This window comes from Ambystoma mexicanum, chromosome 8 (assembly GCF_040938575.1).
Source record: "Ambystoma mexicanum isolate Mex_15411 chromosome 8, UKY_AmexF1_1, whole genome shotgun sequence".
Lineage (NCBI taxonomy): Eukaryota > Metazoa > Chordata > Amphibia > Caudata > Ambystomatidae > Ambystoma > Ambystoma mexicanum.
This window is the reverse complement of record NC_090929.1, coordinates 1,389,421,485-1,389,446,651: the sequence shown is the minus strand read 5'-3', so window position 1 is coordinate 1,389,446,651 and position 25,167 is coordinate 1,389,421,485. Positions and strand designations below refer to the sequence as shown.

Below are 25,167 nucleotides of genomic sequence, written 5' to 3'. Positions count from 1 at the left end.
GACTGACGTAAATGGGTTTAACAGTAATTACACAGAATAATCATGGCATTTGTCTCATACTCGTAATGTGGCACCATTGTGTTGTGTATGCAGGATCTTGCTTATTGCTCTATATAACTCTAAGGCGCTAGATATCTTTTTTTGCAGAACACTGCAATATTCAGACTGCTCAGCTTGCAGTATTCAGACCGCTCAGAGTGCAGTATTCAGACCGCTCAGTGTGCGGTATTCAGCCCGCTCAGAGTGCAGTGTTCAGCCCGCTCAGAGTGCAGTATTCAGCCCGCTCAGAGTGCAGTAGTCAGACCGCTCAGAGTGCAGTATTCAGACCGCTCGGTGTGCAGCATTCAGACCGCTCACCGTGCAGTATTCAGACTGCTCACCGTGCAGTATTCAGACCGCTCAGAGTGCAGTATTCAGACCGCTCAGCGTGCAGTATTGGAACGGATTTTTATCAGCATTAGAGCAATATCTATTTGCAGCGCTGCAATATGCAATATGGAAATGCGTGGTTGTCCCAGGTGACCTTTATTCCCATTTTACCATAGAGATAACTTCAAAGTAAATATACGGCCACACATAAACACCCCACCCCTCCTTTATTACAAACATATTGAAACACCCACCTTTCACTGGTGTTTTTAATGGACGAAATTAACGCCAATTTACCCCAAACGTCTCTTAAATTCTTAACATTGTCTGGCACGACAGCCATTTTGCATACCACAGACGTCTTCTCCTCTAAAGCCTAACCTCACTGACCGTAATGAAGTCCCATCTTGACGTCACACTAGCGACCCTTCATAGAACCCAAGACCATATAAAGTTTAGAAGGCATCAGTTGCAATTCCCACACTACAGGCATGGGGGAGGCTATGGCCAGCTGTTCTGCTGTAGCTAGTTGCACAATCAAGCTCCTTGAACGCATGTATCTTGATGTGCTCGCCGTCACAGAGACATGGTTCAAGGACAGCTCAGTCACAAGTTTTGACACACTCCTCTCAGAAGGATACAAGATCCTCTTGGTGCCCAGGCCCAAGGCTTCAGGAGGGGGAGTGGTGTTGATATTCACAGGCTGGATACCTTTGTCTATCATCCCTACACAGGCCTACTCCTCCTTCGAATGCCTAGCCTGCAGGCTCTCATTCTCTCCTAAATCTTCTCTCCTTATGGCCACCTATCGGCCACCAGGACAGTCTGCTCTCTTCCTCTCAGAATGGGCTGACCCGGCCTTCTCTCTACTCTCCTCCTCCTCTCAACTCCTCTTGCTGGATGACCTCAACATCTATCTGGACTCTCCCGATTCCTAAGGACCTTTCCGCAACCTATGCAAGTCTCTCTTCCTCTCTATCTTACCTTCTGGTTTCACGCACACAGCGGGCCACACTTTGGATGCTATCATCTCTAGCGACATCCCTCTCTCTATCGCTCTCACTACCTCTCTCTCTTGGACCGACCACTCTCTTCTCTCTTCACACTTGCAGCTCTCCTCTCCCCTAGCATCGGCACACCTGGCGCAGCCACTCGGTTTCAGTCACTAGACCTATGAAAAGAGTGAGAGTGGCTGCCTTTGCCTCCACCTACTCTCCGCCTCCTACTCCTCTGGCTGACACCCACCCTGACACAGCCCTCGCCAACCTCAATCTCTCTATCACTAATACCCTTGATACTCTTACCCCTGTCATGACGGTCCGACTGAAGCCTTCCAAAAGTGCAACTCTTGGTATGACTCTGATCTGGCTGCCCTTAAACGCAAGTGTAGGGTAGCTGAGTGGAAATGGAATGCATCAGGCAGACCCTCTGACAAACTGGCCTGCCGCCCCCTTCAAAGACAGTATCGACTCTGCATCCACACCAAGAAACAAGTCTTTATTCAGGCCTGCATCTCCACAGTATCAAACAACACAGCCGAACTCTTCAAAGTATGTAAGGAACTGGCCAATCCTGCAGCAGCCTCCTCTTCTGCCACACCCACCCAGGACCTTTGCTCGGCCTTGGCTGCACACTCAACCACAAAAACCCAAGACATCCTTTCCTTTCTCACTTCCACACCACTTCATTCTCCAACAACTCTGGAGCCTCCCCTGCCCCCTCCACCAATTCTCGTCTCTTCTCTCACTCCCATCACACCTGATGAGGTTGCCAGACAATGCCGGTCTATGAAGGCCTCATCCAAACAGGTGTACCCCTGCCCCTGCACAACCATTAAGGACAACATTAACTCCCTCGCTCCAGCCTTGGCTGATCTCTGCAATCTCTCTTTTTCCAATGGAGTTTTCCCTACTTCTCTTAAGCACTCCATTGTGCACCCTCTGCCGACCTCTGCATTCTGGCAAACTACTGCCCTATCTTGATCACCTCTTTCTTGGGCAAACTCCTTGAGAGGCTGGCTATCTCTCAGCTCACCCTCCACACCGAATCTGCTGGTTGCCTCCATGACCATCAGTCTGGCTTTAGAGCATCCAGAGGCACGCAAACAACTCTTCTGAACACCTGTTAAGACCTGCTCTCAAATCTTGACACTAACACCACCTCTGTCCTCATTCTTCATGACCTCTCCTCTGCCTTTGACACAGTAAATCGCAACATCCTGATCGCACGCCTCTGTGACACCCTGGGAATCACAGGTCAGGTTCTGTCGTGGTTAACCTCCTTCCTTTCCAACCGCCCATCCCAGGTGGAACTTGGGTCCTTTCTCTCTACGATTACTCTTTCAACCTGCGGCGTCCCGCAGGGTTCTAACCTATCCCCCTGGTTTTTCACTGTCTACATGGCTGCCCTGGCACGTTTGATTGCCACTTTCATCTCTAACTTCCAGTGTTATGCGGATGACACTCAACTCTCCTTCAGGCTACCCTCAGCCACCTCCTCTACCTCACTCAGATCTGACACTGTACGCAATTTAGTCTTGTTGTGCTGCAAACAACCTCTGCTTCAATGTCAGTAGGACTGAGATCATTCGCATTGGGACTCCTGCTCGTGCTTTCCCACTCTGGCCGGTCTCCCTTGGCCCTGCGCCCGCACCCACCTGCAAGGCCAAAAACCTTGGGGTCATCTTTGACTCCACTCTCTCCTTCTCCACTCACATTTCTGACATCTCTAAAAAGTCCAACTACCAACTGCACGTCCTCAGAGGTACTCTTCCGTTTCTCACCTTCCCCCGATGGCTCACTGTCTCCAGAGCCCTGGTTCTCTCTCCAGGCTTGACTACTGCAACAGCCTCTTTCTCAACTTACCTGCCTCTGCTTTGCGCACTCTGCAACTCATCCAGAAGAGAACCGCAAGACGTATCCTCGGCCTCAAGCCCAGGAACCACATCTCTCCGGTGCTGAAATCCCTCCACTGGCTCCCTGTGGCTGCAAGGATTAAGTTCAAGACCCTCTGACCCTCTGTATTGTCCACAAGGCTTTCTAGGGCCTTAGACCTACCTATCTGCAACAATGCCTACCTAAATACTGTACGGTTTTTGTGTTTGGAACCCTGTTGTACAGTGGCTCTGGATCAGATGTTAACTTGTTCCAATTGCAGTACTCAAAGTTCAGTCTTCAATGATAAGTGACACCATTTTGTGCTTTGAGATTAGATGTATTTATTATACCATATGATCAGTTGTACGTTTATGCCAGAAATAATTGTCATATCTGTGACGTGCATCTCTGCATACATTTTTTGGACTTATGCTTGCTTCTGCTTACAGTGCTGACACGTGTTTCAACCATAGGTTTTTCTCAAGGCTGTGCATTTGAGTGATAGTGGTGTGAATGTGCAATGATTGTGACAAGTAAGTGCAAAATTGTATGATACATTTCGTACATGTTGGGAGACCAATTTCCATTTGGGTTTTAGTAGGGTACATGCATAAAATAAACATATTGACAATCATTTTTGAAAATGTTCATATATTTTGAAGGCATAAGTGATGGGCCGTGAGTGGAGCATGCACAGTGCTGCATGTGCGTGACATGTTTAAGGCAATAACAATGAGTCGAATAATAGTCATTTTGTAGAACACAGTTGAATAGATTAGTAATTGCAATCCAGTGGAGGAGAGAAGAGAAAGGGAGAAGGTGTGCATTAGTCCCTTATCAGGTATAGAGCTTTGGTCAGTAGGATTAAGTAGTTGTGAAGCTACACAGCTGCCCACTCAGGACACTGACTTGACCAAGCCACAAACGGACAGGATGTACTAATGTTCATGGTAAGCACCATAACTACGTAATCCTACTGACACAAGCTCCATACCTGATAAGGGACTAATACACACCTTCTCCCTTTCTCTTCTCTCCTCCACTGGATTGCAATACCTAATCTTACTGACATCCACGGTAGTAACATGTATTCAGACTGCTTGAGGCTCAGTTGCAGTGCAAGAGTATTGTGTAGGAAGAACATGTCTGCTCTTAAATATAATGTCTGTCCTATGTTCTGTTTCTGATCCCGCCAGGTGGGTGGCAATTCGCCTCGAGTTTGTTGGGAACCTCACAGTATTCTTCGCTGCTCTTTTCGCTGTGCTTGCCAGAGGCACCCTGGATAGCGGGACTGTTGGACTTTCCATATCATCTGCCCTGAACGTGAGTCGCATGATAGCAAAGCCATGGGCAATGTTACTTAAACTGCATTGGATGGTGCAAGTTAAGATTGTGATGCTAAATTGCAGGCCTGTGTTATTTTGGACTGCTGGTGCTAAATTGCATAGGACAATATTGCACATCGTGTGGGTAAATTGCACTGGATGATATGCCTGTGTGGTTCAGTTCTCGGGGACAATGTGGGCCACTTTGCCGACTATACAGTAGGTCATTTTAACCAATGCTATTTGCCTAATGAGGTTCAAAAAGTACTACATCCCAGAAATGTGCACAAAAATGTATTCCCAGGTACACCTCGAACAAATGAAAAAATCACAAATTTGAATTCGTGAACCTGGGCTACTTTTTGGGGATCCTTGTGCAATCACTTTAGCAAACATTTATTAAACAAAAATTCACAATTTTAGTAGAAAATGTACATCAGTGTAATTTACGATAGAGTGTACAATGTTGCACAGAGTAATTTGCACCAAATAACACAGAGATTCAATGCAGCACAACATTCTTCATTTTCATTGGTCCGGTTTATGCAATTTGGCTCCATGTGTCATGTGGACCATTGCCCTCGGTTAAGTGGTGGATAAAAGTTACGGTAATTTCATGTTCAAGGTTGAATCATATGGTGCCTGCCATGAAATTGGAAAACACAAATATAAATAACTGCAAACCTAGATTAAGGACTCAGACAAAGAGGATGGCACAACTATTAGAGAAGTTTCAGGAATACCTCAATATTTGAGGGGCTGGTGCTCATAAATGCACCGATGACGGGACTGTTGAGGAAGGGCAATTTAGAACCAATATTTGCACAGATTAAAAAGTTCGTAATGTGGTTCTTGCACTCTTCATTCACTGCGGATTCCCTTTCTGCACTGGCAATGCCATTTTTGCACTGTTAAATCGCCCATCGTTGCTAAACTTGACATGATCTGTACCCAGAAGTGTAAAGTTTAACTTAGCATTTTGATTATGCCAGTAATGAATAGCCACGATGCCATGGGAGACTCCAGATGTAATATATAGACAGAACATAGATGTATATGAGTCCATGTGTGTGCACAGACAGGCTTTTCCTTGGGAGGAAAGGGACTACATTACTAGGTCTTGAATCTCCCAGCCTTCTATCTCTCTGGGATGATCCAGTGCCTACTGTATTATTGCACTGTTCATTTGCATTACAATTGCAGGTTGACCTAGTGCAGTGTTCCTGTGGATAATGGAATGGATTTTTATAGGGACCTCAACTGATGCCAGGAGCGGAGAGTACCCCAATGGTGTTTGGCTATTCTGATCGTACAGATCACTTGCAACCTTAAAAAAAAAACTCTTCTTCTCCGAGTCAAAGGTTCTTGGGCAATAGGGTCAGATGCATAACTGGATAGTGACCCGAACCATCTGTCTGAGCGCAGTTCAGTGTTTGTGAAGCTCAGACTCCTCCCGGGTGGGTTACTGGCAATGCTCCCTCTAATTATTTTTCCCCTAAGTGCAGAAATGGCTAGCTTTCGCACACACATTATTTTCCATGTGCGCAATTGAATAATGAGGTGAGCCACTTTGTGAGCATGTGTAGTTAGTGAGCTAGCATCTCCAAAGAGTTTGGAAGGGAATTTCACCTTTCGCCACTACTGCAATTCCATACAAATCAGTGTAACACATGCATTTTAGAACACTTTTACATATGGGCTATAAAAAAAAATGTCATATGTGATAAGGAAAGCTCATCATCCAGTCCAAGACTTCAAGATATGCCATAGTACTTCCCACGGGGACAGAAACGTGTATGCGCAATAAAAGCTGTGTATGCTCCGGATAAACAATAGGTTTAGTTCTGGTTATTCATTTGCCAACACTGTTCAGAAATTAATTGCAGAAAATGTCTAATGCCATTAGAAAAGAGCATTCATGTTTATTACAAAAAAGAAATATTGCTTTTCACTGATGTGGCTGTCACTAAATGTAGACTGGATACAATTTTTGCAAATGAAATATTGGCACCTGAAAGGAATGTGCCAGAAAGCAATAGGAGTTAATGTGCCACTTTAATGAAGTAGTTCAAGGGCCAAGAGAACATGTCTCTCATAAATTGTGTACTGAGGAAAATTGCATCAGAATAACTGCACCACGGAATAAGATTATCAGAATTCCTGGGCCTTTGCTTACTATCCACATTACGCTGTCCTGTGAGTTGTGATAACATTTGCTCAAAACCAGCCTTACTGCTAAGAGGCATATATACCATCCATATTTTACTCCCTGAAAACAGGAACATGTTCCTAACAAAAACAGGAAACCATGAACATATAGGAGCCTACTCCCTGCTTCTACCCACAAAGTTCCACTGATATTTCTTCAAAAAGGCAACCAGCATAGCAGTGGCATTGGTAGGAACTCAAATAATATTGCTGTCCGATCTCAAGAGGAATTTTAAGGGGAAAGAACATATATTAATAAGCATGAAATATCCTTACTGGCAAAGCTAATTACTTTCTTATTCTCTGAAAAATCATTTGATTCCAAGTGGGAGTTAAATTTGTTTCAGAGCTGTGCTTGTAACCCTGATATAGGAAGTGAAATGACAGGGCACATAATACAGCTTATAGTTTTGCCCACCCTTCCTCACCACAGCCTAGACAAAATGCAACAAGAGCCTTTGTGGGGTTTCTTCTAGAGCCCAGTTGAAGAAAATCACATTTATTTTTCTTTTAAGTCAATAGCAGCAATGATTAGAGGTACAACAGACTGAGAACCTTCTTCTTTAACTAGGGACAATTCTTCTGAAATTCACTGCTTTCATTTGAACATGGTGCATTAGGGTTACTAGAGGCATTACATGCAAACATGTGATTATATAGAAAAGCCCTTAGCAGCTGATCATAGAAAGAAAGAGAAGGTGCAGTTCCCTAGAATGTTACTAGAGTTTCCTATCCTTTAGCAGACATATGCCACATTTCATTCACTGTACTGCCAAAACCTTTGATTTGGTTTTTCAAAAGTTGCTTATTTGCACTTCACCACAAAGGCGTGGTCTCCTGTGCCCTTCCACCCATACCCCTCCACGGCTCCTGTTCTAGTACCCAATATTAGTTGACAGAACTCTGTAAAATGTGAGGGATTGTAGCAGTAAAACACTAACTGGGCTGTTTGCATTACCACAATACTTTGCAAGCAAAAAATATGTAAAGCCTCACCATGATAGTATGTGCAGTTTAAGAAAATGTCATGAATCTGTATGTGCACAATTACTATGAAGTGCATACAAGATTGATTGCAACATACCCCATCTTTAAAATGTTGGGTAGAATTATACAAGTGCCATTGAAACCATTTTTGTACAGCAGCAAGTTACCATATAATTTGTTAATGTCTATGCCCCATGAAACTCTGAAAACTTGGAAAGGCTGCAGATAGTGTGAAAAGCATTTTAGTTATCTGAATACCCATTGCCCTAATAGTATATACAAATAATGCCAGGCTTAGTCCAAACCGATTATCGCTTGCAGGCCAAGTAAATGATGTTGCAATGTTGCTCTCCGCTTATAAGGTAATGTTAGCAATGCTAAAGTAGGAGATGTGGATCAAAATCCTTAGAGGCAAATTAATCATTGAGTTTTATAATATGCCAACTTGCCAGGGGGCCACTTCAAAGTGCTTGTGTGACTTAAGTACAAAGAATAGGAAGCATGGGATGAGGTCATTTACTGTCAGTATGCGTGTTTCTCCTTTTTTCTGTTAAATGCATCTCTCACAACGTGTACTGTTTTCAACCCCTTGTGTTGCTACGTCCAGGAGTGCTTATAGTTTTTAGATAAAAATGCAATTACAGGCCCACATTCCATTCATACTGTTCCTCCAGCTAATGAAATGTTCATTTTTTCATTTTGAGAATGATCTGTGCTGTAGCTTACCTTTACAAATCATTCCACTCTACAACATCTGATGAAGCGGCCTGCAGGACTTCGTAAACTAATGTTTTCTTCCATCTCTACATAGATTTTTTAGTTAGTCCAATAAAAGGTATACAAATCTGCAACTTGCGTGATAAAAAGTAATAGGAAGTTGTTAAAATGGGTGTGTCTTGTGTTCATTTCAGATAACTTTCCAGGGTGGGGAAAAAAACAGTCTTATCAAAAGGCTTCCTTTTTCTAACAATGTGTAATAAGTAGATCAGATAAAAGACAGCCCATCATAAAATTAGGGCCTATACTGTACCTACAACAACCACTAAAAATCATAGTTCATAGCTGTAGAAAGGGGTTTTATGTAGTTATGATTAAATGTGCCCCCGGTGTTTGCTAGGAAATTGTTGCTCATGAAGAATAAAGTGTTGGAAGGAACCCCAGCCGGGGAGCAGTAATGTCAGATGCTTGGTTTCACAAAATTTAAATGTGCATTTATTCTGGGGATGTACTTTTTAGTTGTATCTTATATCATGTAAAAAGTATACGAATGAGCTGAATGGCCGAATGACACTAGCCGCCGTTACTCATGCTCTGATGTGTTAATTACAGGTAACTCAGACACTGAACTGGCTGGTGAGGATGACCTCAGAACTGGAGACCAACATTGTAGCTGTGGAGAGAGTCCATGAGTACATTGAGGTGGAGAATGAGGTAAGCACAGGAACGCAGGACTTCACCAGGCCTGCACTTTGACTGTATGGTAGTCCTGTTCATCAGTGCAGAGTACCTGGAATAGAGTGTGCTGTACAATGATACAGTGATGCTTTGTCATTCTGACGAGTAGTATTGGCTTATGAGGGGCTGCCTGGTCCATGCTGGAGGTGATGTTTGTGCAAACATTGAGAGGCACTGATTGACTTTTCCTCAGGCGAGGCAATGACTCATTCCAGTACATCTATGCTACATATAGAAACTTTATGAAGTGTGAGAAACCTGGGGTTATCCTCACACCTACTCCCCTTGGATCCACTTCTCAGGTGGCCAGGGAAAGGCCCTCACTTTTGGATCCTGACCCTCGGGGCGGAGAAGCGAGGGAGGATCACCTGGGTGGAGAGTCCTTGGTGATTGGCAATAGGATATTCACAGGCGATACATGGCATACCTCTTTCCCTTATGAAGACCAGTCTAACCCTCCCCGGCCTCTATGGGCTATTCTAATAAATGTCCCCACATTTTCCATCATTTAACACACTATAGTACTGGGACGAGGAAGAGGCAACTAAGAGTGATTAACACTGGTAGGCCATTTCACCACTCTAGTACTGAGACAAGGAAGAGTCCTACAGAGTATTGTAAAGATCAGGCATGACCCTTTACCTGTGGTCAGGCAATTGGACTAGATAACCATCACCTGTGGCCACTTAGTAAACCCAACGGATATAAAAAGGTGGGCTTTTCACAAGAGAAGGGTCGCAGAGCAGGCTGGAAGCTGACTAGCCAGAGAGACAGGAGTGGGAGACACGGGAGTGCGGGATGCTGTGTCAGGTGAGGACCAGAGACGGTGGTACCAGTAACTCCCAGGAACTCTCAGGATGCGGGAAGGTTCCAGCAAAAAGTGATGCAAGTAAAGGGGGCGCAAGAGAGTGTGTTGGCTGGGTCTCTGGGAACCACAGCAGCGGAAGACCTGCAGCCGTGGAGCAGAGCGGAAGCGTGTAATCTACCCGGTGAGTCTCCAGCATGGAAGTGACTCTGAGTCATGGCCCCCGAAACTGCTTGCGCATTCTAAGCAGGCAATTTCACTCACATGTGAGTGAAAGAAGTATTAACAATCATTTTGAATACAAAACTATCAAAATGCAGCGAAAGTGGTATATTAAGAAACAAAGTGACCGCACAATTGGGCATGTGAGTTTATGGAAACAACCCGAGGAGGCACCATTGGTAAAAGATAATGCCTACAACTATTACCTAAGCCAAGTGAACATAAAATCTAAGCAATATAAGTCCAACAGATATAGCCACGGGCAAAAGGAAAGTAATAGAAGATCCCAGGGTTGTGAAGTTTGTTATTCAAGTTTGATGAACTATTTAACTGCAGCTTATATAAAACACACATTGCCAAAATCAACAAAGAAGCAAAACAAACCTATACACCGCACTTGCATGATCTGAATGTCACAAGGCCCAATAAGATCGCTGTTTTGTCCTCCTTCTGTTCCCCCCTCCTTGCCTTGTCGTACCTAGAAACACTTGTGTACAGGCAAGCTATAAATGACCTATATGATATATATCCTTGGCAAAATTTGGTTACTGGTGCAGGGGGGAAACAAAAGTGGCAAAGAGGCTGCTCTTCTGAAGAAAGCTATTCGGAGGGTGAGAAGCACCATTTGCAGAGGATTCTTAAAGAGCGACCAAAAAGTTAATCTTGTTTCCCTGAAAGGTTGATGAAAAGTTTAATTCTGCTAAAACCAAGAACATTGTGAAGTTGTTGCAAAGGTGTCCAAGTAGAAGGTTATCACTGAAGCATGTTCTTTTGTTGTGAAGAGCTCTTCCAGCAGGGGAGTATACCCAGATGGCAAACCTTTGAGGTAGTAGGCTTGGCATTGGAGTAGACCAGGTAGCAGTTGCTAAAGTGCTGAACTGTGGTCCAGATACTTGTTTTTATAAAATCTATGCGGCTGAATGAAAAATTGTATAATCCTGCTGTGGAGTTACATTTCTTGAAAGCATTCGGTTGTGGCAAAAATCATCCTGACGAAGACAATTTTCATTATCTTGTGGAGAAGATCATTTTGAGGTTTACTCGTACGCAGACAAGAAAAAGAACATTCTACTTTGGTTTATTTTTTAAAGTATTGGAATTTTGTTTTGTCCAGTGGAATTTCAAAGAACTTTGTTAGAACTTTGTTTTCAACCAGGACTTTCTTATTTTCTTTGAACTGTGTAGAAAGAACCCTGGTTGAATATAGGGAAACCAGGACGGTGGTCATACTACAGAGTCAATTGGGATATTATTTTGTTGTATTGAACTGCCATGCATTACTTTATTGATTGGTTGAATATGTAAGGGGAAAAGCTCGGGGCAATGCGTTTGTCTTGGAAGCAAGACAAAGCAGCGCAACACAGGTTCCAATCCTGATCCCGCGCTTAGAAACCAATCTCTGGTATTAAGCGCGTTATAAAAGAACAATTATAATTATAATAATTATAAAGTGTGAGGGACAGATAGGCTTAGTTAGAGTGTTTCAGTTAGTTACTTAAGTGAAGGAAATCCTTGATAGGCTAGGGATAGTAAGGCGTTCATCCAACCCTTTTTATTTAATAAAATGGCAAATTTTGAAAACGCTTTATAAAGTTGTCCGCCTGACATTTCTGACCTCTCACAATACACTATTGATAGTAGAAGTCAAAGGACACCGCATTCTCCGAGAAGCCGTGAGAAAAATTAATTGGTGTTCCTAAGAAAACTCCTCATCTGATCTGAGAGATTATCAACAAGACAAAGAACGATGGACAAACAAAGCTAGAGACTGAAAAAGGAACCAAGTTACTCTCAAATTCTCAAGCGTTCCTCTCTGAAAGCCAAAAGCCACACTGCAGGCACTCTGTGTGCTCTGAAAGCAGGTGTGGTGTTTCCTGACCAGAGACTTATCAAGTCTGACCCATGTAACAGATGAACCAAGTTATTCACATTCCTGAAGAGAAAGGGACTGTTGGGAAGGAAATTAACCTTTCCCACCGCCCTAGTCGCTTTAGAATGAGGTAAGTCCCATAGACACATCTGTGATGTACCAGAGGGAGAGGGCTGTGCTAAGAAACCCTGCACAAACACAATATTGCACGAATTGTAGACGTATAGACTTACTGCGCGTATATAAATAGATGCCATTTTGTAGTTATGGTAGACACACTCAGTCCTGCATGGCCACGCGGTAAATGTAGGCTCCATGGAAAAACCTGAACAGGCCCAAACGCTGATGGTAGAAGGACCCGCTTTGCTAACTCCTATAGAAGTTCCCCTTTGTTCCTTAACTGTTGCAATTACTTGCTATGCTGAAAAGGAATGTGCCCCACAAGGCCACGAGACACCACCAGGCTCCTTGTCTCGCACATTCATCACAGCCAAGTCAACAGCAGGCCGCCAACCCCCACCCAGCCCACCAGGAGTAATGGCTCCCACAACTGACCCAGTCCAAGACTCCCGAATCCTGCGATAGGAGGTGACCTCAGACAATCAACCATAAAACCGATCGAATAAGATCTAAACGAACTCTAGAATTTAACCTTATCCCATAATGACACACTTTGTAGTACGAGGTACAGGGAGGAATAAATGATGGTCCAAAGTGAGGGTGGAAGCCTTGGATGCACAGTGTGTGATATGAACTGAGCAAAGAATGTACGGGTCAGCATGATTGTGTTCCTCCCCCCTGTGCCAGTCCCTGAGTTTCCCAGGTGCATTCCATAATGATAGAGTAGCATTATCTTGCAATAGTAACTCTCTAATAACAACTTACAAGGATCATGACCTTCAGTCCCTGGAAAGGTGAGCCCAGCTGACCCAACGTGATGGAAGACGGATGGACGAGGCTGGGACCAATCGCAGCCTGCCATCCCCTATGGAATAGGCCCACGTATAGGGTGTCACCAACCAGCTACGCAGGTTTCTACTGTAAAGTGATGATGATGTGTTGCCTTATAAGCTTCTGCTTGTACTCATTTTCGGCAGAATGTTCTCGAGCAGCAGAGTTCTTTGCTTGCACCCTTATTTTTGTGCGATTAAACCTTGTTATCCTTGCAAGAAATCTCTTGGCCTTTTTTTCCCTAGCGGGTTGTATTTTTTCTGGCATGAGCATACAGGGGCATGCCTTCAGGACCCAGAGGGGAAAGAAAGGCAGATGAACAGGCAGCCATATGTAGGAGTGGCCAGCATGCTGGAAACCAAGTACCATTTAACTGGGATTGCAAACAAAAACAAGAAAAAGCCACTAGAAAACTATGAGTTTTTGCAAATTAGCCTTAACAGTTTGAGGCTCAGGGTGCACCAGATACTTGGCAAGGCAGAGTTTCAAATCAGGTCCACAGTACATGAGAAGCCTCCACAACTTACCTTTGGGTGATAAGTTCAAGGAATAGTGAACATGCTCTGCTGCCATTAAGACTGATGTGCAGAATTGCCATTTCCTCAGGAGTGGTCCAGGTCTTCAAGTGTTGTGACTTGGTGCACTGCACAGATGTGTATGCCCAAATGGCATCCTGTCCTGGATACAGAACTTCCCTACAAGCCAGTGCAGATCAAAGAAAGTGGAGGCAACATCATCGCAGCATATTGGCTACAGCATCTGAGGATCAGTGTTCTGCACTAACTGGAACTTCCAAACCAGTCCAAGAAAAAGCTTGTTAAACACGACCCTTCACATGATTCTAACTACTAGAGCACAAACAAAGTGAAAAAGAATAATAAGAAAATTACAAGAGAGTAAAATATTTCAGATGGCACTGCCCATTAATCCATGTAAGTAGAAATTAAAAAGAAAACAATTAAATTGGGCAGCATATATGGTACACGACATAATGCATGTTTATTCATTTATTTATTTATTGTCATTTACAAGTGCGCCATACACAATATGACTTGCTTCAGAGCACTTACAAAGGTAAACCACAAAAGGTAATATTTAAAAGACAAAGTATGCTGATACAACATAACATAGCAAAAAAGGACCAGTGATTAATGAGTCAAGGAACAAGCAGGCATTAAGTACAAGGTAACTATCCTTGGTGCCTGGAAGTAGTAGCTGAGGAGATCCACACAGGGAACTTGAATACCCTGATCTTTTGGGAAGCTCTGGTTTTCCAGGATCACTGATCTTTACAGGAATCTCATGAACCGAGTGTTGTTCGATTCCTCTCTTTGGTGTCCTGTGAGGTTATTCCAGAGGTTTATCCCCGTGCCACCAGAGATCTGTTAGTGCAATGTATTTCCTTAAATGAAACCTGATCAATGTTAAGGGCAGTGGACGATTTTACGGGTCTTGTATTTCTGTGAACTTGAGTCTATTGGACAGGTAAAAGCGTGCACTGTTTCTTACACATTTGTTGTGTAGTGCCAACAGGTTTATGCTCGATGCCGTTTTTAATGGCCAGCTATTTTGGTGTTTTGAGAGCTGGAGAGATGTGTTCATAATTGTTGAACCCAGAGATAACTGTGGCCGCTCTTTGCACCTTTGTAGTTGAATGATGATCTGTTTTGGGTGTTTCCCGTTGAGATCACAGTAGTGCTCTAACTTGCCTCGGCTTACAGCTTGAACTAGTAACATTTTGTGGTTAGTGGATAGAAATGGGAGGATGCTCTTTATTCTATGGGGTTTAGTGTGCACATTTTGGGAAACATCCTACTCTTCATGCTTGAAGGTGAGGGAGCTGTGTAATATAATCTTTAGGTTTTTTGTTGTTTCTGGGGGTGTGCAGTCAGGGCCAGGCCTGATACACGTGACAACATTCTCACGTGACATATGTGAGTCAATATGTCTGCTGGAATCAAACACACCCTGGGCCTCATTACGAGCCCAGCAGTAACCCTGCCGGTGCTACCGGCAGGTTGCCGCCAGACCCGTAAAATGTTACCAGTTCCTGAGCTCCCAGTGCCGCCGGGAGATTACAAGTCCGGCGGCCCAGGAAGTCAGACGCTGGTAAAATGTAAGTCCCCATTCTCATAGGACTCTATGCGAGTGGGGACTCGGAAGCACTGGCACCGTTGTTAACGGTGCCAGCGCTTCCATGAATGGCCTGCCTACCGTGGCCACTGGGCCCGGCAGGGTCAGACCTGTCTGGCACAGCGGCCACGGAAGGAAGACACGTAGTTTGACGGTCCGGAAAGAAGGGTGCCGGTGAGCTTACTGGACCGGCAAACTTGTAATGAGGTCCTATGTGTTTTTGTTTTATGTGTTCATTTATCAAATTTCTAAGGAGAGGCTCAATTTGAAACTGTGTGTTTTCTGATCCGATAATTTACTGAATTCCAGAAGGAATAACAGAATATGAAAATAAGACAAGTTTTAGGCCGAGGAAGCTCCCATTTGGAGTGAAACATGTGTAGGACATTACGGGTTGCGCAATAAAAGAAGATTTCTACTTGCAATAATTCATCAAACTCCACCAATAATCAATATCAAATTATGGTAGGTTTACTTAGTGCGATTTGATTAATTAATATAAAGATTAGGGTGTCATGGATCGTTAAAGATGTCTTCTAGCATTTCCTACTTAAGAGTCTGCATTTTTCTTGGGTCTCAACACAGTACCTGAGTTAAGAATTGGTAAGCACACTGGTAGGCCAATGCTTTATCATAACATGCCACTAGATGGAAGTGTGTGTGGTTACAGGAATACCATAGGGGTGACTGGTGCAGTATACAAGCTTTATAACATAAGATAACATGTACACCTGTAATGGCATATAAATATCCTAATACAAAAATGTTGAGACCAAGCATGATTACTGAGGTAAAACACCTGAGAAATCAAGAGCAAAGCTATAGACTAAGTTGGCCCTGCTCTGTTAAGAGTGAGCAGATACTTAAAAAGAGTAGGTTGAACTGGTGGTCTTGCCCACTAAGAAAGTACATGCTTCCAGTCTGGTTTGTATACAACCTGTATATCCTGTTTTCTGCAGCTGAGCATACCACCATTGTTCTCCTGACCTTGAACATGTAATCATGTGATCTCTTATCTGATATTTCAGGCTCAGTGGGTGACAGACCAACGCCCCCCAGAAAACTGGCCAGACAAAGGGGAGATCCAGTTAATTGACTACAAGGTTCGGTACCGCCCTGAATTGGATCTGGTTTTGCATGGAATATCATGTGACATCCAGGGTAATGAGAAGGTGAGAAGTATTATGTGGATCTTTGAAGAGTTTAAATAATGACATGAGAAATGTGTATATTTACAATGCTATATTGTGCAATCGGGACTCATCTGAAGGTGCTGAAATTCTCTGTCAAGGTCCTCTTTGTGGAGCTTGTAATAGAGGATGTCTCTGGTGTATTTCTAAATATAATGTGTGCTGACTTTTACAACCCCAAGAGTAGTCTAGTTGAAAAAGCGTTTCATCAAATGTATTGTACATTCGCCTTGTTAGGAAGCATAACTTTGTTTTAAGGGAGCATAACATATTACTTTGTAACTGTACCGATTACAATTCTGGAAGAAATAAAAATGTATTTCGCATAATGAATGTTACCACTAGAGTTGTGTTACCAACAGAAGTTATGTTATTTCATATTTACTAAGTGTTGACTTTTAGAATACCCACATAGGGTGATCATTGGTCCCAAAAGTGTGTTATGTGTGGTATCCAGTCTACTTATCATGGGTTACGGAGAGACAGATAGAACCATTAATGGGCCATTTTTTTATTTTATTTGCACTTTTTAAAATCTGACCACGTTTTCTAAACCAGGTATCATTTTAGATGTTTACCTCAATTTTCAAAGTAGATAATTGAAGTAACGTACCCCCATTCTATTTTAATCCAGCTTTCTTCTTGTATCTTTCCAGTTTTACCTTACCTGCACCCCGAGTGGCAATCATGCTTACAGCTAGTGTAGTATTTGATATTATGCAATTACATTCAATTTGGAGAGCACCCAAATGCAACCAGAATGGCTTTTAGTGGTGAAAACATACACACTGACTGGTTACCGTAGAGCAACTACCGCTTTGGCTAAGTAGATTATGGAGATCTTCCTTTTCTTTCTGAAGTGGATCCTACCTTCACTTGCCTGCGTGGATTTAATGAGGAAGCTACAGTGATGGGGTGCTAAGGTTCAGAACAAATGCCCTTGAAGTTGGGCTCTCCGGAAATTTGGGGCCGACAAAAGTACGATATGTGATGAATGGGGGGGTTCAAGGTGGGTAGTTCATATCTGCAAGAGTGTTTTTTTCTGGCTTGATAAATGTTGTATATGGTTTTAAAATGTATATGCTGTGCTAGAAAGAGAAGAGGCGAGGGGAGTGTTACCAGCGCAAAGCTGAGTTATGTTGTCCCAGCAGCGTATTCTCAAGAATAGTCAGGGAGATTACTTTTAGAGGTGCTGTAGATATTTCGGCATGCAACCTGAAAGACCCACCTAAACACTATTTGAATAGCCAATGTGGCCCCCCTGGGCCATCTGGTACCGAGAGTGGCTTCTAGACTGAATGAGTGACAACACATAGCTTCTATGAGCAACAACCTACCTCTGACAAAGAGCTATTGGAAGAAAATGTAAAGTGTTTTGAAATCATTTGGGCTTGAAAGATGTTTAGGCAATATGCAATATGTTTGGCCACTTCAGGGTCACCACAGAATTCCTGGGGCAGTCTAGCCGTCTAATTCCCAAAATGTAGCATTTTCTAGCAGCATGCATCTCTTCTCAGGCTAGATCTACAGGGTCTCTGTTATACCAAATCCCTAAAGACTGTGGCGGTGGACCGTGAGAGGCAGGGAATGTGGGTGTAGACTGGGTGCAGACTGCACAGCTGTACACCATCTAAGTGCCCCTTTCTGCTGGTTTCTGATGTGCAGTGCTGAGCACCATATGCATAACACACAGACAGCCTTGGGAACTCTCCCAAGATCATCACAGAAGAGACATGAAACAGTGCTGCCAGAAGACGCAGACAGCTTAGAAAAGTGTAGGCTAATGGGTATATATCTCCCAGGTTGGAAACCAAGTTATGTTGTGAAAGTCAATGTCACTTATTTGACCAGAAGAGCTTTCAGAGAGGTTACTGCTTAGCTCGAAAATACAAGCCTTTACATATGAGTATGAGTAGTAGAAGGACTGCCAAAAGGACTTCTGATCGGTCAGTTCATTATCATAGTCTGAACACCAGCCCACTTTTTCCACCACCTATCCCTTTCCTATGAAGAAAAATCTCATTAATATTTCCTTTAGGCAACTCTCCTATCCTAAAAAAACAGAGAAACCTCAACTGCTCAACCTATAGCCAGAGCCAGTGGACACCACTCCACCAGAATCCCCTACCAAACCGACTTGTACTTCATACTGGGAATTACATTCCCCCTCCCTGTCCAATACTTGGCGTTTGCCAAGTATGATCAAATGCAGAGAGAGTTTGGCAGTGATTACTGTGCCATTGACTTTGTGCCATCTGGATTCCACTTACCTGGTCTGCTGCCTTGGAAATCTTCAGCTCTGCCTGGAAGGTTTAAAAAATGCTGCGCCGAGCATTTGCCAAGTGCCATCAAGTGCATAGACAGTTTGGCAGTGAGGCGGCATTAGTCTTTATTGGAGGCAGCAATTTGTAAGTGAAATTTACAGGAACACTCTTTGAACTCACTTGTTTTAAGTTCCTCTGTATTGATTAGTCCAAGCGGGAAAGCCCTTATGTACTCATTATGCCAGACCGTAGTTAAGCTAAGACTGTTAAATAAGGGTATTCACCCTCACACGAATGAGGAAAATAATCAGGCATTGGGGGGGACACAGGGCTGCTGATGTCACAGAAGATAGAGGAAAGATAACTAACTTTTTGATGTCGAAATTCATCCTAGACCGACTGCTCTCTCCCCGGTCGTTGACTTAGGCACTATTTACAACAACCAATCAAGTCACTGGAAATTGACAATAATTATTCAATGCTAGAATTATGCTGTTCACTACAAAAAAGCATAAATGGACAGACACCTGCCTGCAATGGTATTAACGTACCGGAGCCGGTTGCTGTAGATATTAACAAACAGGTCTCTGAGCTTCCTTCCACTCGACTATCAACTTCTCCTATGTTGTTTGTGAAAAAAAACAATAGTCAGTCTGACACAGACAGTAACAATGGCACATATGTTGACAATACTGTTTTGGACACTGCATTTCGCTATTAAAATCCTATTAAAACTCTGTATTCAAATACACAAAGAGATGGGATTGCAGAAGGTTGCCATAAATAGAATCGAAAACCGTTCTCCTATCGTAAATAAAATGTGTGAATGTGACAAGACGATCACAGCATTGGGCACCAATGGGAGCAGTAATGACTTGGCCCAGGTTCCTGCGGTAATCATTGAGGAACTGATAAGTCTCACCAATAAGAATGTTGTTGATACTCAGGAAGCCTCTAATGACAGTAATGATACCACCTATTTGTAAAGAAAGGAAAAAAAGATGACTGAAACATTTGGCAGCTATTAACAACAAAAACAATGGCTGTGCAAAAGCCACCACTCCTGACCAATTGGAACCAGAAGGTGATGGTCATGTAATCCGTAAAAAGGCATGTAAACGTGCATACAGAAAACTAAAAAGAGCAAGTAAAAGAAATGGAGTGTGAGCAGCTAGGTAATAAAAACACCCAATAATAATGCTAGAACGACCGAAGGAGGTAGCAAGAACACCTACCACACAGGGAGTTTGGAGGAACTGTCTTTTGCTGTGGGAGAAGGATCTACTCCTGTAGCTAAGGAGTGCACTTTGGAACAAAACACATTATCCACTCCGACCAAAAATCTGGCTGTTTGTAATATAGAGAGCAGGCAGAAAGGCATATGCAATAGGTTTAGTATAGGACAACTATTTCCTAGTGATACGAACGACTGGCTGAGTCGGTGCACAATTCTATGAATATTAACATCTATCTCTCAATTAAGATTGTTGGTGATGAGTGATATAGAATACGTGGAACAAATTAAGGATGCAAGAGTTCCTACGTCAATTGTATGATATGATAAGATATGATAAGTCATTTATAACGTGTCTTTAAACAAATGTTCTAGGCGCGACAAGACAAGGAGGGGGATAGAAAGAAGTAAAAACAACAATCTCACTAGGCCTTGTGTCATTCAGATCGTGCAAAAGTGGGGAGGAGGAAAGGGGAGAAGTGCCCGGGGTGGGGGGGGAGAAGTGCAGGTAACTCAAACAGTGCTGCTAGAGGGTGGGTCATAAGCGCAGAGAGACAAGGGACTGTAGGGCTGCAGATACAGACCCTTAATTGCTGGTGGAGCCCAGAGGCAGTGCAAGGGCAACAGGACATGCAGGAGCTTGGGCCCGAGTTTCAGTGGGTGGCCAGGTGACCAGTGTGCGGAGCAGTCAGGGACATCAGCAAGGGAGAGGAAAGAGAAAGTGGAAGTGAAAAGGAAGTTCTTGAGTTGCTTCCGGAACCGGAGGTGGTTCTGCTCAAGTTTGAGAGAGGTAGGGAGACTGTTCCAGAGGGAGGTTCCAGCCAAGGAAAGATATCTACCCCCCCACTCTCTGCTTGGAGAAGCGTCTGACCCTCAGAGGGTTGGAGGTGGATGAGCAGAGGCCTCGGGAAGGAAGATGTTTAGGATAAGAAAGTAGGAGGTAGTGCGGTCCAAGGTCCCAGAAAGCCTTGTGGACAATCCAAAGGGTTTTGAACTTAATCCTTGCAGCCACTGGGACCCAGTTGAGAGATTTCAGTCCTGGAGAGATACGATCCCTGGGCTTGAGGCCAAGCACAAGTCTCACAGTTCTGTTCTGGATAAGTTGTAAAGGTCGAAGAGTAGAGACAGACAGATTTAGAGGGAGGCTGTTGCAATAGTTCAGCCTAGAGAGGACTAGGTCTCTGAAGACAGTGAGCATCTGGGGGAATGTGAGAAAAGGCAGAATACCTCTGAGGAGATGCAGCTGATAGTGTGACTTCTTAGAGACATCAGAGATGTGAGGAGAGAAGCAGAGGGTGGAATCGTAGATGACACCAAGATTCTTAGCCTGACAGAAAGGAGCAGGAAGAGGGCCCAGGGTGGGCGGCCAGAGAGAGAGAGAGCAAAAGAGGGAGCAAGTGTCCTGATAAGGTGTATCTCAGTCTTACTAGCATTAGGGCAGAGACTATTCGTGGGACACCATTCCTGAATTGTGGCCAGACAGTCTTGTATGAGAGAAGGAGCAAAGGTGGCTGAGGGGAGCCTGAAAGAGAGCTGAGTGTCATCTGCATAACACTTAGAGCAGAATATAGCAATGCGGTGGGCAAGAGGTGCCAGGTAGTGATTGAAAAGCCTGGGAGAAGGGTTAGACCCCTGGGGAACACCACAAATAGAGAGAGATAGAAGAGAGGAAAGACCCAAGTTGGACCTGGGAGGGTTAGTCAGATAGAAAGGAGGTCAACCAGGCCAGGGCCTGACCAGTGATACCCTGGTTGTCGTGGAGGCGATTGAGCAGGATAGATCAAGGAGAATGAGGACAGAAGGAAGATGAGAGTCAAGATTAGACAGCAAGTCTTCATAGGTGTTCAGGCGACCAGTTTCCGTGCTTCTAACAGCTCTGAAGCCAGACTGGTGGTCGTTGAGACAACCAACAGATTCAGAATGCAGATTAAGCCGGGAGATGGCCAGCTTTTCCATGAGTTTGCCCAGGAAAGGAGTGATGGAGATTGGGTGATAGTTGGCCAGAGAGGATTCCTAAGAAGGGTGTGCACAAGAGAGAGCTTAAGGCGAGGGGAAGAGTGATTGCAGAAATCGGCCAACGTTGCAGCACGGATGTCGATATGGTCCTTGGTGGTTCTGGATGACCAGGGGAAAACCTGCTTTGATGAAACTTTCATAGATCGGACCTGTCTATAAACATTGTGGGGGGTCAACAGGGGAAAGGAGGAGGAGAAACGGCCGAAGAGTGCCAGGGGTGGTAGAGGAGGAGGAAGAGGAGTTAGAGGAAGAGAGAGTGGACAGGGTGACCTAAGTTTTATTGGTGAAATGTGAAGCCAGGGCCGTGCAGAGGGCCTGGGAGGGAACATGAAAGGTAGAGACTGCAACAGGATTGGCCAGCTCCTTGCAGATTTTGAAAAGTTCAGCTGTGTTTTTAGATGCCCGCAGAGACGCGGGATTGGATGTAGGCTCTCTTCTTAGAGGGGACAGAGAGTCTGCACTGCCTTTTGAGCAGGCGGCAGGCCAGTTTGTCAAGGGGTGCGCCTGATGCCCTCCACTTCCTCTCAGCCGCCCTGCACTTGCATTTAAGGGAGGTGAAGTTAGAATTGTACCAAAAGTTGCACTTTGATGTATGCTTCAAATGGATCTTCATGACAGGGGCAAGGACGTCAAGAGTGTTAGAGATAGATAGATTGTAGTATTGTATTGTATTGTTTACACACGCTCTGTCATGACGAGCAAGGCACGAGAAGAATGCAGGCGAGTGCTTTGTAGAATGCAGTAGACACGCTCGTCAGGGGAAGCGGAGTGAGCCATTCGAATATCAACATTCAACATCTGTCAGTTGGCGGAGCTCGATGTATATCTTATCTCCTCCTCATAATATAATGATACAAAGTAATAAATACATTTCCTTACCTCTGTGCGTCTTGCCATCATTACACTTCAAGTGGCGACAAGGATCGAGCTCCGCCGCATCCTTTTATGAATTCGTTTGTCTGTCGAGGCTGTTTTCATCCGTGGGTGCCTGGCCGCTCCGTTTATATTAACGTAGCAGCGGCTGCACCGATGATCGTCAGTCTGTGACAGATCCCACAGCTGCTGGCCGCTCCGTTCATCCGAACGTAGCAGCGGCTGCAACGGATGTTAGTGGAGCTCATGAGCCATTCCGCAAGCTGCTCTGCCCCTACAACGTCTCACAAGTAAGTCCCGGTCACGCTATCGTGCTACATTTTCTTCTGGATATTAAACCCGCCCCTCACTGACTCGCCTATCACAACGATTCCTGTGTACCACTGTACACGGTATAGAGGAGCACTGCTATTGAAATTACAGTACTGCGTGCAATAAATCGGCAGTTTTTCATTCGGACCGCAATTTGTCTATACTGTGGATGCACGCGTATGAACATATCACAAAACAAGACAATGCAGTGGAAATAAAGAATACGTAACTGTTGCGCAAGTTCCAGAATGTCAAGTTAAAGCTTCTAGAGGCTTCACAGCACAATATTTACAACTGATCTGCAGTTTAGTTTATACACAGCAAGCTCCTGAAAACCATATATGTGAAATACGTCGTCTCTTCATGCTTTTGATGCTGCAACAGTTGCTACAATAGAGCGCTACTTGGACATTCTGCGTTTACAGTATCGCAGTATATGTGTAGGTTATTTCACGTGGTAACCACGTCGCCACTGCTCAATATTACTGCATTATCAGCTGTATAACGCTAGGGATATGACAAAACCAGCAGCCAGAGAAACAATCTCTCTTGCCTCTCATCTGCAGATTGGTCATATATATAAATTCAGCATCAGCCTATTCATCATGTTTTTTAGCGGTGTCCCACCTCCCATGTTCTTTCTATCAGATGTGGGGGAACCTGCTATTCCATGGAAGAGATGGATTAGAGCTTTTGAGCACTACTCAGGTGTGGTATGCGGTCAGAATTGTAGTGTGGAGAAGAGGAAATCGCTTTTGTTACACTGCCTGGGCCCAGCTGGGCAAGAATAGTTTGAGGACTTACCTGAGCTGTCTCCTGAAGAAGGTGCAGATTTAAATGAATATGAGTGTTCAGTGAAAAAAATGAGCAAACACTATGAAAAGAAAGTGAGCACTATCCTTGAACGCTACAAGTTTGGGAAGAGAGTTCAGGAAGAAGGTGAAAGTGTTGAGCAATACATAACCAGTTTGAGAAAATTAGCCAGAACGTGTTATTTTAATGCACATTTGTATGAAAGACTTCGTGACCAGTTCATGTTAGAGTGCAGGAGCAGTAAGGTGAGAGAAAAGTTATGGGCTGAGGATGATCCGCCCCTTGACACAGTTTTGAGGATAGCCAAAGAAGTCGAACATACTGAGAAATGTGTTCACGAATTAGAGGACAGAATACAGTCTACTGAAGTCAAACACGATAATCTGAAAAGCAGTGTAGCCATCAATGCAAATAAGAGTAATGAATCAGTAGCCCAAGTGACAGATATGACGGGCAGCAAGAGCAAGTCAGAGAGGGCTCGCAGATTAATGTGGAACGAGGACAAGAAAAACAAGGGAGTATCCAGGACATATGCGAGGAGGAGGAGTCCACACAAACAGAAGAACAGTCCAAGGAGGAGGAACACTGTCAGGTGTTTCAGGTGTGACAGTACAGATCATTGGGCGGATAACCCTGAGTGCCCGGCCTTGAAGATTATATGTGGTAAATGCAAGGGCAAGGGTCATGTAGAGCACAGAATACCTCTATGAATTGGATTGGTGATGACAACCACAGTGATGGTGATGAAGATGAATGTGTATTTGTTATATGTGATGAAGAACATGAAGAGGAAATTGAGAGTCCGAGGGCTACCGTGTGTGTAGACGGAGTGAATATGCGCATGATGATTGATTCCGGCGCCAAACCACTCTTATACCACAGGATATGTGGGACAAAGAAAAACATGAATATTTACATGAACCGGACATTAGGCCCAGAGCCTATGGTGGAGTTAAAATAGATGTTATTGGCTGGTTTTGGGGTGCACTCAAATTTAAAGATAGGAAGGCGAATGGAAAGATTTACATTACGAGAGCTGGGAGAATTCCTTTGTTAAGTTGGACCCACCAGAGTAAACTCAAGGTAAAACTAGATGCCAGTGCCGATGAAACTGTATTGAACATTGAGAATGAAGTGATAAGAAATTACACCGGAATGAAGAGCACAAAGGATTCTTAAGAGGTGATGAAAGGTGTCTTCAAGGATGAGATAGACTGTCTGCGAGGTTTCTCACATAAAATCAAGATGAAGCCCGGATGCATTC

General features: G+C 44.0%; 1 protein-coding gene across 1 annotated transcript in view; it reads left to right on the top strand.

Annotated features, from left to right (window-relative positions):
* Positions 1–25,167, top strand: part of ABCC2 (ATP binding cassette subfamily C member 2) — a 467,216-nt gene that overhangs the window by 395,132 nt on the left and 46,917 nt on the right. Inside the window, exons 26-28 of the mRNA XM_069611520.1 lie at positions 4,442–4,568; positions 9,095–9,196; positions 16,230–16,373. Of these exons, the coding sequence (XP_069467621.1) occupies positions 4,442–4,568; positions 9,095–9,196; positions 16,230–16,373 (373 nt within the window). The remainder of the gene's footprint in view (positions 1–4,441; positions 4,569–9,094; positions 9,197–16,229; positions 16,374–25,167) is intronic.